Raw genomic sequence first — 13,295 nt, forward strand, 5'->3', positions numbered from 1 at the left:
GCTATTCTGTACAATTTCCAATGGAGAAAAAAAGATTTATTGAATGCTGTAAGAGCTGGCATAGAAACTATAGAGTGATTATGAAATTATTTAAAAAATTGTGGGAAGATTACAACTCTTCTACTCTATTATCAAGCCATTTCTATTAATTTGAAAATCAAATATATTTTGTCTTACCAGCCTATCCAAACTTGTGCCAGCAGCAGTTGTAGGTCGCTCCTCTGGGTTGTATGGTCTAAACCGAGTATTGAAGTTTTCAGGGACAGAACGGGAAGATCTCAGGGCAGGTGCTGGTTTAGGTTGGCCACATCCTTGGAAAACCTGAATAAGACATTGTGGGTTATACGAAAATCATAAAAAAAAAGGGAAGCTGGTTTTTTTTATAGCCTTTTTATTCTCTCTTTCACATATTTGAACCTGTGTTTGACTGACTGTTGGATAGTAGTAAATTGAGCACTTGCCCTGCATTAAAACTCAGGCTAATAATAAGCCTTTCTAATTACTCAGAGAAGGCACAAAAACATACAGGGACCTTAGAAATCCCTTAATTTAGGAAGGTGAGTATTGTAAGAAGTTAATCTCTGAAAGCATTTTAATTGCTGTATTTCCAGGAAGAGAAATGAACAAAAGGAAAAATGTGTAGATGGAGCATTTCATAGAACAGAGAGTGTAGATGTGGCACTTATGGACATGTTTTAGTATGCATAATGGTGTTGGATTGATGTTTGGACTTGATGATCTTAGAATTTTTTTCCAGCCTTAATGATTCTATTCTATGAAAGATATTGAGGTGTGTGGCAGGACCTAGTCGATAATTATTTTAGATTTTGTTAAAATGTGGTATTTACCCAGAATCAAAGCTCATTCATAATCTCTACTCACGGCTCTTCCTAACTTGCAATTTTGTTTGTACTCTCAGAGAAAAGGTCAAAGATGAAATAGTCTTGTAACTGGATAACTTGCTTATTCCCTAGAAAGTTTCTCCCTTGAAGAGGGGGAAGGCACAGTGGGCAATAGAATTATTTTCTGCTAGTGTGTTTGTTTTCTAGGTGTAAAATACAATGTTCACGGTTATGGAATTTTTCATATTTCCATTTGGAAAAAAGTCAGTAGCATATATCTGGTGGATACTAATGGCACAGAGGACACTTTTGACTACTGAATATCAAGTATATATCCCAGAGTCACGCTCGCAGAAGTTACATTGCTGAAAGGAGGCAAAATATTCATATAGTTAATTTTTTAATCTGATGAAGTAGGATATTAGTGTTTCCCTTCATATCAACTTTTTGAGTTCTGGAATAACCATTTTTTTGTGTGTGTGTGACCATTGTATTTTGGCTGTTTCAACAATTTGTCTCCATTCAGAAGAAAAATGATAGTCAGAATTTCTTATAAGATATATTTTACAAAACTTGAAAACCAGCCACAAACTATCTGTCTGAATGAGCTTTCTGGAGGTGAAAAATCCTGTGCAGGTGCTGTGTTCCGTTTGTAGAGTCAGATTATTCCTTTTTGTATGGAAAATTAGATAACAAGCTCACAAGCTCTGCTGTCAGCCAGTGATCAAAAAGACTTACGTTTTACTCCTAGATTTTCAGATTTTCAGATTTTCCAACTTGAGTGGTCTGTCCTGAGATAGCCAAGGATGGCACGACTTTTGTTGCTTTCAGGATGCATTACAATAGGCTCTTAGTTAGGTCTCTCAATGCTAATTTAGAGACCCCAAATGATTCAAAATTTGCTGAGAAAAACTGCTTCATACTGAATTTATGTCCAATCATCAGGTTTGTTTTGGCTCAAAATCCAGCAAGTCAGCTGTTGTATGGCCATTGGGATTTTTAATTTATAAGTAGAATACTGCTTGATCTGGTTTGAAAATATCTGTAAGATTTTTTTACTAGTTACTAGCCTACATAGTCATAAAGATTATTTGATAATAAATTCATTTAATGAATTAGGAAAGATGACACTAGCTTGTAAAGTTCTCATTTTTTTTAGGAGGAAAGAATCTTATTTTTCCTTTGTGAAGCAAATTTGACTAAGATTAATGTTCATGATTTATACATGATTTTGTATGACACTGTACATTTTAAAGGGCCAAATACATATGTTGGGAGCATCAGTTATATTTACAAGTTTACTCATATTTCTTCTGACTGAAGATAAGTTATGCACAGAAAATATAACCATTTATATAGATAGTAATGAAATCTCATTTAGTCAATTAAGGAATCAGGTACTTGGACAACTATCCAAAACATGGAACTGGACTCTTACGGGAAAAGAAATTGAGGGCACTGAATCTTCTAAATTTTCACAGTGTATGACTGTTAGTCTACCTGTATAATCATGCATAGTAAGTAACTGTGAGCCTACATAATTTATATTTCATTTTTCGTGGCGCACTGGTCCCCCACCCCCCAATACAGACTTAGTGACATTTATCTTTGTACAAATAGTTGTAGTGAGTAGTTTTGTATGAACAAATTTACATACTGCCAGAAAATAACAGAGATGGAAATTAAATAGTAATTTTTATATCACAGAAAAAGATATAATTTATCTTTAAAATGACCTGGCAAAAATGCAGTGAGGATACAATATTCAGTAACTAAATTTTGAGTGCAAAAGAGACTTTTTCTAATTTGCAACCAGATATTAACTGACAGGTTAGAAAACGTAAAGCTGATACCTGAAATTAAGAAATGTCTACTAAGAAGAAGCACATAAAATGCTTTCTTCACAATGCTACTCAGAGATACTGAGCAATGTCTGGAAAAATATCCAGGTGTTTCATTACAAATTCTGTGGAAAAAATTCTATTTTGTATGTAACTGGTGCAGTCTATCTCATCTGAATTTAGAAAAGGGTTTCCACTTGAAATTAAGAAACGTAAATCTAGCTGTGTACATGTAGGTATCCATATTTAAGCCAAACTTCTAAGCTCCAATTGTAGACAGTGGAGACCAAAAGCTCCCTTCAGTTTGTCTCACATGAGCATCTAAAATAGTTTGTGATGTCCTGGGATATCCAAGATATCTGTTAAGACTGTCTTAACACAAGACCATTCCCAGTTGAACTGCAGCTATTTGAAGCTCAAATGAGATATGCTAGAGTGTTACAAAAAGGTACTAGATCTCTACAGTCAGGGATATGAAGCAAGCCACGAGATCAAATCGATGGAGCCAGTGAAGAATTACTAAACAGAGGTCTCCACTTCAGCTAGGAAGTAGATACTGTAAAAAGAGCTCTTTTCCCAGAAGAACTCAAGGTTTCGAATCCCAGCAGATAGATTTTTTTCTCTATGAGGCCTTGAGTCATACTATTATTTAGATGTGTGCTAGTGCTCAGTGTTTCTTATTGAGTGCCTCTATATGATTGTGCTCTATTGGCTCTTACATCTTCAGGAAGAATAGCACTGATTGTTTTTCCTGAAATGCCATTGTATTTTTTGTGCTCTGGAACGAAAACAGCTTATCGAAGATGTTTTGTTAATATGAAACATGGGGGCTATTTTAAGAACCTTGTATGTAGTTTTATGAATATTTTCTCTTTATTAATAATGCAAATGTAGTCTGCTATGTCATGGAGCTCATTCACCCCTTTAGCTGAAGTAGTTGCCAAAAAGAACATATATCTATAGGTTAAAATGGCACATCCATCAGCTCAGACAAAACCAGATTTAAGACTTACTAAAGGGAGACTCTGTTATGGGATAGTCTTTTTGAAAGTGGAAAAATCTTGGCGTGGCAGCCAAATGACACTTACAGCAGCCAAACATATGTGTATAGAACCAAACTGTTTGAAATGAAGAAAATAGTGCAGCATGTTGTGTTTTGAGTATCAATGAAGACAAAATTATGCTGATGCAACCAGATTAGTAATTTTCTCAACTTTGAAGACAAATGGATTTTATAACAACTTTTCTGCTGTTTTTTTTTTGAGCTTTCCTCCATTTCTTTTGAATGAGCAGTGTCTGGAAATGTCAACTGCTAAACATTCGTATGGTTAAAGTGGAACAGATGCAGGATTTACTCTTTGACTTGGAGCAGGAATCAAAGATAATGGTACTTACAGCCTTATGGGAAGATTGTGAAGGCTCTTCAACCATGTTTGTTTTGGCCAGGATTGAAACGAGCATCTGTATGTTATGACTCTCTGAATATGAATCCCTGAATTACCTCAGGGAGAATGAGAATAAGAATAAGGTAAAAGTATGCTATGACTAAGTCCTGAGTATGAACTGAGCCACGGGAAACAGTATACAGAATATGAAACTTCTACTCGAGAAATAATCAAGTTGTTGCTGAGCACCAAGTTTGTCATTATAGCATTCAAATACCAAAGACAACACTGGTGAATAACAAAGAGATTTCAATAATGAAGATAATGCATCTCCAACATTATAATGAGAAACCCAGGGCAAATCTATTTCAATCTGATTTATACCAGAGACAACCTTCAGGGAACACCACTGAAGTCTGGTAGATTGCAAAGCCTACTTTAAAAAAGTGCTGATGCCTTAGGAGGCATCTCAGGCAGCCTAGACTGATTGTTTTTGTGCTCGGTGTGGTTTGATTTGCAGAAGGTACACTGTCAGAATGGGGTGTTATATGATGAAGCTATGGAAGCTCGTTTTGATGATCTTCAGTCCTTGCCTTTTCTTAAAGAAGGGAAACTCGGGTTTGATTGAGAGCACTTAGATTCCTCTAGCATAAAGGCATTGGGGTCTGACTTTCTAGACTACTGCTCCTTTTTGAAAGGCATCTCCAGGTACTGTGACTGTCAGGAATGTTACTTCCCCTGAGGTAAAGTAAGGACCTCATGTGGCTGTCATTCAGGGACATAACAGCCACACAAGGGGAAGAGCATATGAAGCCTAGAGATTTGCGGTCAGACTTTCTAGACAGCCAGTGCTGAACATAGACTGCAGAGAAGTATCAAGAAAACAAAGAAAGATTCCAGCCTGAGGATGAACTGGAGTATCTTAATGTAATACTACTACCTGGTTAATGTGAACTGTGCTCTAAGAGTCAACCACAATCAGCACACAAACAGCAAAAGTTAATGGCCTAGGAACAGCGATGCTCCATTTCTTGTAGTGACAGATACCAGGATATGGCTGAAACTGTATGTCCTTGCTTGGAAGTACAAAGGTAGAAGAGGTACATGTGGCACTTCTATAATTCTTTGTCTCAATATTGATGTGCACCCACCAAGAGTGGAAGACAGAGGATTTGTGTCTCCTGTGGAAACGAAAGACAAGATGGGAACTCAAGAAATAAGCCCTCACTGTCTACACTGATTAATTGTTAACTCATTGTCTTTTTCTTGGACTGCTCCAACTTGCTGTTTCCAGAATGAAAACAGCTCTGGAGAAGGTAGCTCTCGGCAGTATAGAAATGAATCAGGCTGTGACACTTTGGCCCTCAAGATCAGGCACTGGTCCTTGCCCCCCTTTTATTTATTAGTATAGCCGTAAACAAGAAGACTATTCCTCAGAAGAATAGTGCTGAATAGGAGATGCATATTTATAGGAAAAAATATTGGACAAAATCTTCAGTGCTACATCAGGTGAAGAATGGAGAGACAAACCACAAAACCAAAGAGTTATGAAGATCATGATTTTTTTTTCTGCTGATGTCTAAAATGGAAGCATCATAATGCACATAAAAGTATACATGCTTACTTATATTTATATACATATTATGTTGTTAAGTGTGCATTGTTACTTGCTTAATTTTGCCTCCATATGCACAGCAATGTACAGTCAATGTGTTATGTCAAACATACTTCTGTTTTTCTCAAATAAATTTCAATATATATATTTCAATATATTATTGCAGCTTGTGTAATACAAAACATAATTTTGTGATACCAAGACAGATTGTGCAATTTAATGTGAATGACTTTTGAAGTAGGGCAATTTTATATAAATATTTGAAGCAGTAAAGGGATGGATTTTGGATTAAATGAACTCTGGGCCTCCTGCCTGCAAAGAGGATGAGATTTGTGAGAGGTACTTGAGGAAGAAACTGTTCATTTTCATTTACTCCATTCCTTTTCAAAGAGAAACATTATTATACAAAATGGCCCAGAATTCTACTGAATATAGCATAGAGCCTCCTCCTAGACACCAGTCAGATTTTTAGGTAGAAAGAGCTGCATATCAGTGGTGAAGACTAATCTATATGTATGTAGGTGTTACAGGCATAACATTAATAGTGCATCATCATTTTCCCATTGTAAAAAACACGCTGACTGACTTGTGGAAAAATAGCTATGATTCCTAGTCACCACATTTTCAGTGGATACAGTCAAATGCAAGATACAAAATTGTTTGAAGAAATAGAAAATAGCGTGATTTTGGCACCCTGCCTGAAGCTTTCTGAGTGGCATCTCAGAATAATTGACAAGCATGGCTTTTCTCCTACATTAGGTCTGCAATTGCATTCCATGCACCCCATTACATCCAGCAAGGGATCTGTCATTTTCACTGAAACTCTAAGTGGTCACTATGTATAGGGGGGAAAAATTAGATGACAGATAACTGATTTGAAGTCTGCTCATATATATCATCTGTACAGATCTGACATGGCATAAGGGAACACAGCACTAAACTCAAAGTCTTTGTCTTCTTATACTTTGCTTTAAGAAGAAAACATTTCCATGCGTTAGGACCTGAAAAACGATGGATATAACCTAGGAAAACAAGAAAATCACATTTTAGGAGAGTAATGGTCTACTCAGAAATATACAAAAGCCCCTCAAGGATGGACAACTCTGTTATCTACAAAAATATAATAAATTAAATTTCACTGATATAATGTTTCTAATCCTCAGGATTAGACTAGCACTGGCTAAGGTTTCTCTTAGAAGAAAAAATTTACATTTCAAATGGAATTACTGTGATTTATTAACCTTTACTGCATATAAAATATTTCTGAGGGGCAGGAGAAATTGTTTGCTCTGCTACAAACAAGTAGTGAGATTAGCTTGTGCCAAGGTGATGTCATTGGACTCTGGTAGGGGAGGCAGCTTCCTGACTAATGGAAAAACTGTAAGACCCAAGCAAGTGAAAAGGAAAATGAGATACATCTGAGCCTTGGGTGAGTTTTCAGTAAAAATACTGGGTTTTTTTTTTTTTTTTTTTTTTGAGACAAGGGCTGAGTTGCTGAAGTTAGCCTTTAATTCCCAAAATATTTGAGAGAATTTGGCTCTTAAATGTCTTGATCACTGCTGACAGAACAAAGTCTGATTGCACAGGATGTAGGCTGCTTTTAAAATCTGAGTAACTTATGTAGGTTCAAAGTAAAATGCATCTTGAACAAAATCCTTAGTAACTTGCTGCAAAGGGACCGTAAAAAGCATCTAATTTTGGGTTGGCAGGAAGAACATTAACCTCAGCCTCCTGCCTTTTGTCCCCGCATTTTTCCCAGCTACAGTAGCTTCCTTCAGGCAGTGGAAATTCACTGTCTTGGACAGCAGTCTAACCAGCACCTAACTGAATACTGACGATCAGTAAGAGGTAGAAACTCATAATGCAGAGAACCTGGCAAACTGCTAACTTTAAATTTTGAGACACGGTGCACTAATGAATATTAAGGAAAAGCCATTAACTGTTGACTGTTGGCTCAACAGCACCTGCTACTGAATTCAGAGGATCTTATTAACATGAGGTTCAGAGGTGGTGGTGATCTGCGTGTATACACACACACTAAAAATGGAAAGGAGGAAGCTGGTATCATTAACTCTGTTTATCTTTGTGTCAGAATCCAGACAAAACTCTATCAAACTGAGGTCTGTTAATCAGAGGCTGTCTGATGTAATGATATTTCCCTTGAGTGGCTATTAAAGGAGGTTAAACCGAACAATTTTTGTATTCACCTCAAGCTCATTGTGCTTCAGTCTGACCTAGACAGATCAAAATGTGTTTGGAAGTTAATACAGGGAATCATGGATGAGACACGACCAGAAGTTACCAGATGTACTCTGCAGGATATTGCTTATAGAGTTACCACTAATTTTCAGCACTCTCTGTTTTCCTTAAATCTCTTACAGCTATTAATTTAGAGCTTACTGACTCGTACCTTTCTCCTCGCCACTCCCTTTTGAAAACTTCAAGCTTGTTTAACTAGATGAAGGATTCAAAGGCAGTTGAACAATGAACTATTGAACGAGAAAAAGCAGTCTCTAGTGGTCTGGACAATATTTCTTAAAGTCTGGACATAAAAATGGTGGAGATGTTTTTCCCCCTGCTTGTGACATTCAGCAATAGAGAAGGCACAACTCACACAGTACCTTTGCCGACACCTGCATGCTGTTTTCTTGCATGTTCATGATGGCTTCAGAAATCTTGACATCAATAGGATCCATGACTGATTCAATGTTGAATGGTCCCTCTAATCTCTCCGCTACCAGAAGCATAGCATCTGTTAAAACACAAAGTAGCCATTCCCTTAAAGAAGGGATACCTTCAGGTGCCCCAGACAGACCAGCATCACCAGCTGGAGGTGTGGGTACTGAGCGCTCCCAAGCAGAAGCCTCTGAGGATGTCTGACAGTAAGACCATGAAGCGGGGCAGCTTTCCAGCTGTCAAAAATACCTTCCCCTACTACTGCCACCACAGAAAGAGGAGTAAAGACTGTAAAAGTTAGATTCATAATAACTGCCATAGTATTACTGAACTTGGAGTGAAGTTATTTTGCACAGCATCACACCACTCAAAGCAGCCGGTGCTCTGGAGTGTACTTATGTAATCTCCTTCCCCCAAAAAGCAGGATGATAGAAATGAGTCCCCAGGGTATGTTCTTAGAGTTTATGGAAGATGAAGAAAACTGTGATATGATATATCAGGGTGTTATAATTAAAGCAGCTGTTCTTTCTGACCTTAATGATCTCATTTTCTTGCAATATGAACAATAGATGAATATTGGATTTCTGCCATAGCTATAGGTATAAACCATGTTTACCTTACCACATTTTCAAAACATGGTTGAAAGTTGTATGAGAAAAATGTATTCTTTCTATGTTTTGGATTTTAAAAACAGTTGTTTACTTAATTTATATTACAGTCCCTCTCCAACATAAATTTTATCTTGTTCTGTTCATTAACAAATAAAACCCAAGCAACTGAACACAAATTAATAACAGTAAAGAACGTTTTGTCATACATCACAAGTTTGTCTACACACAGATGCAGAATCATCACAATTTCTGTGGCAATAACTATGCAATAAACTGTATTTATACTACACCTTTGAATGTCATATTTGATACTTGTCTCATGTTAACATTTAAAATTTTCAGCATCTTAACAGCTTTAAACAGATGCCACTTGCAATTTTAACATGATAAACATATCTTTACATACTCTTTTCTATATCCCTCAGACCTGGACTCCAAAAGGTACTAACCAGACTTCCTTCCAAAACAGAACCCACTTGTGCTTTGTAAACTCCAGTCCCATGGCAGCTATGTGGAAAAGGCATAGAGTACCCCAGAGCCCCAATAGCAGTGTTAGCTCCATATTTGGCATGAAAGTCCTGGGACTTCTTTCAGCCTACACGGACCTCTTCTCCCACTCCACAAAAACAGGTGTGCATGGATGTATGGGAAAAAGAGCCTGGTGTCTCACTCCAGCAGCTCAGACCCAGATACCTGCATGCAGCCTGACTGAAGGGCTACAATATGTTGCTATATGCACTCAATGCATGCTTAAAAATCCCACTGAAACTGAAATTACATGTCATGTGGTACCTAAGCACATTTGCAAATTCAAGTTTAATATTTCAGAGTACTTTTAGGCTGAAAAGCTCATAGTGCTGTGTAGCCCCCCAGGAGTGGGGCTTATAGTCCTTGTTGGTAACTGTGAGAAATGATGAGATGATAGAATTTGGTTTCAAACAGACGTGTTATTTTGGCTGTACATTATTTTAAAATTCTTTAGTTTAAACCCTTTCCAGTGGGAAACTCAGTAAAAACAGCATCTAACTCCGACAGAGGAAGCAAACAGTCTTCATACGCATACAGATGCACACTCACACACATGTGTACACACATACAGATTCCTGCAATAAGTTAGCAATTTTTCCACATACAAAGAGAATTTGTAAGTATGGCCTAATATAAAGAATTTTCTTCCTCACACAGTTAGGATGACTTGTATAAAACATTTATACACTGCACTTTGTGGTAATATGCTCAGCCTAAATCTTAACTGCCACAATGAGTACTAGACAGTATTAGGGCAGAGGTCTTGGTGGCTGGATTTTGGTGGTTTAGTTCAGGATTAGGGTTACGATTAGGTTTACTGCATAAAGCAGTCATAACCTTTTATTTTTATCCTTTTTTCTTTTGATTTATCTGTAGGAGTGGCCAACAACTTAAGTCAAGGATGTAATGCCTCCTTGTACAACCACGCGATAGTTTGAGAGCTAGCAGGCTGGACAAGTCCAGTTCTGAGCTCAAGTACGTGTTTGGGATAAGAGGCTGTGCTGAAATCGAGTTGGGTAAATAGGTAATTGCTGGAGACCCTTCATGAGAAAAGGTTTTGTTTAAGTCTACTTGCCGTTTCTTCTGATGGTATGGGGCACTAGTTCTGAATTAAGTATTGAAATGGGATCTCAGCTACATAGCAGAAAAGCATATCATCCTTATCTGAACAAAAACCACAAGCCTTAGTGGTAAGAACAGCCTTTTCTCAAGCAAAGAACCTTCAACTTCAAAATTAATGGCTCTAGGAGATGCAGATTAAAGATCTATTCCTGACTTGGACCATTTGTTTCTTAAGAAAAAAACATCCTTTAGTTCAACAGCTTCTGTTTTTCTGGACCTTAACCAGATCCATAGACTTAGTCTTTCCTTAGTCTTTGGACTAGAAGTGGGCAGAGGCTAGGAAATGTGAGTAATTCCTGGCTGACAAAGGTCTCTGAGAGCTTTTTGCTGTGTTAAGTTTCCTTGTTTGATATAGTATGGTACAGGTCTGATGATGCGTTCAAGAGCTTGGGTTTGAGTTAAGGTTAGAGTGAAATTTATGTTTCAATCACATAGGCAGTAGCTTTATGCTAAAAAGCAGGGAAAGAAAAGAGAAGAAAAGAGAACAGAAAGTAAAATCAATCTGTAGTTCCCATGTTGTCCATGTTCTTTATTTGCTGTCTCCTTCTTTGTCTTGGAATGGCTCTGGACCACTCCAGGCAGCTATTCAAAATACAGATCCGTGGAGAAGCTAGCCTGGAGCAGTGAGGCTGTGAGCCAACAGCATCACTTGACCCTGCAATCTTTTATTTAGTTAACACTATATGGTATGGCTAGAGACCAAAGGAAAAGTTCAATTTTAAGTATTCACACCTTTATTGATGACAGATACATCTTTGTATTAGCTGTATATTTGTTTTGGAGAGAGAATGTTGGAGCAGACTGGAATTAAGCTAGGGCCTGTACATCTATATGCCTCAGTCTTAAAATCTTAATTCTCTAAACCAAATCCTTGAACTCAAAGAAAGCCTAATTCAGTTCAGTGGGATTTTGTGTGTATTTAGTAATGTCTTCATCAGCTCAAATAGTAGGTATTGATAGCTTAATTATTTTCTGTGCTATCAATATCTGAAAACTTATCAATTAATTGACTGCCTGTTCTTTATTAATACACTTGGACTGTATTGTTCAATTATGTGTTCCTCATTTTTACCTCTTTTGCATTTTTCAAAACCTGTTTTTCTTAGTGCAAGTACGCGCCTTCCCTCTCCATATACCATAGCACTTGGCAAAAAGCTGGCATCTAGCTGTGAGGTGAGTGGATCGGAAACTCATTTTAGGTAAGTCATTTTTGTGTTGTGGGTTTGTTAGTGACTCGGAAACAATAAACATGACTAATTGCTCACTTGAGGACATGGGCTAGCAAAACAGTCCTGAGAAAGTGCAGAGCATACGGCACACAAGATTCATTGTCAGTGCTACCGCTCTCGACCTCTCCTACTAGATGTGTGTTGCTCAGAACAGGAGAGGGGACCTTCCTGTTGCAGTAAATAAACCAAATCTACTGGGGTCTGAGGATGTAGTTCCAGGGGCCCCAAAATGTCTCTGCTGGCTGAGCACAGCAGCTCTGTTTAACTGCCTTATATTCCCTTGTCTAAGAAATATCATAAATATTTGACAGTGGATCTTAGAAGGACATTGTTTCATACTGAACAGTACATGAGAAAGAGATCCTGCAGAAGTTTTTGGTTAGCCTCACAGATTTTTTTTTCTTCTTTATTTATAGGTACCATTTTAATGAGAAGCACAGGACAAAAGTGAACACTATGCTAAGCGATTTATTGTGTGACTTAAAAATTCAGAAAGCCACGTGTGAAATCTCAAGATACGATGATATTTTGTGAATCCTGGGCATCTCCAGGCAAAATAATGCATAGAGTAATAATATAAACAGACAAAAATCTGTCCCTGTTTTCTAGCAACTGCATCAAGCCATTGTCTTTTGGACTTATCTTGGTACCAAAAGTGATATCTTCCTGTTTATGTTACATTTCCTTTAGGCCAGGTTTCCAGAAAGCTTCCTAGCAAATCCCGGATTGAAACAAAAGGAGCAGGGAGAAGTACACTGATTTACGAGTTGTCTAACAAGTGAAAAAAACACGAACCTTGACTGAAAGACAGCATCCCTATAAAAACAATCAATGCCACCTTTCTAGCATCAAGAAAATGTGAGGAAGGTCTGATAGGGAAGTCTCAAAGAGCTGATAAAGGAAGGCATTTTTGAGTCTGTTAGTTTGGCTGCGATATCAGTTTTTCCTTTCACACACACTTTGTTGTTGTTCTACTTCTAAATTATCAGTGAGATTCCATTAGCGGCTGAGCTCTCCCCAGGGAAGTCCAGAAAAGCATCTATGGATGGAAGTCTCTAAGACAGGGAGACAAAGAATGGCAGAATACTAAATTGCATGTCCTTCACAAAATGTTATGGTATATTTGGTTTTGGGTGAAATAAAAGGAGGAGGATCTTATTCTAAATTTCCTTTCAGGAGGTTTCTGCTTTTTGTAGGCCCATACACGTAGTCTAACACTTACTTATGAAGAATTGTGAAGTGCTGGTTCACATAACTTCTTGTGAAAGAATGCAAGAATAGATTTTCATTTGGGAAGCCTCAAAGGATTTGTCTATGGGAAAGTCCAAAAACTGCAGAAGAAGAGAGATGAATGAGTTGTAAAGAGACTGAGCAACATATCGTTGTTGACTATGACCTTGAGAGTGGCAATAGGTATTTTGGCAAAGAATATAACTGTTAATATGC

The 13,295-nt window shown here is 37.5% G+C and overlaps 1 protein-coding gene across 3 annotated transcripts in view; it reads right to left on the reverse strand.

Annotated features, from left to right (window-relative positions):
* GPC6 (glypican 6) overlaps positions 1-13,295 on the reverse strand; it is a 757,324-nt gene that overhangs the window by 76,784 nt on the left and 667,245 nt on the right. For all 3 annotated transcript variants that reach the window (XM_054070846.1, XM_054070836.1, XM_054070856.1), the window contains exons 5-6: positions 8,305-8,435; positions 178-321 (exon numbers count right to left, since the gene is read on the reverse strand). In XM_054070846.1, coding sequence (XP_053926821.1) covers positions 178-321; positions 8,305-8,435 — 275 coding nt within the window. The remainder of the gene's footprint in view (positions 1-177; positions 322-8,304; positions 8,436-13,295) is intronic.

The sequence above is a fragment of the Cuculus canorus genome, chromosome 1 (genome assembly GCF_017976375.1).
Source record: "Cuculus canorus isolate bCucCan1 chromosome 1, bCucCan1.pri, whole genome shotgun sequence".
Classification (NCBI taxonomy): Eukaryota; Metazoa; Chordata; class Aves; order Cuculiformes; family Cuculidae; genus Cuculus; species Cuculus canorus.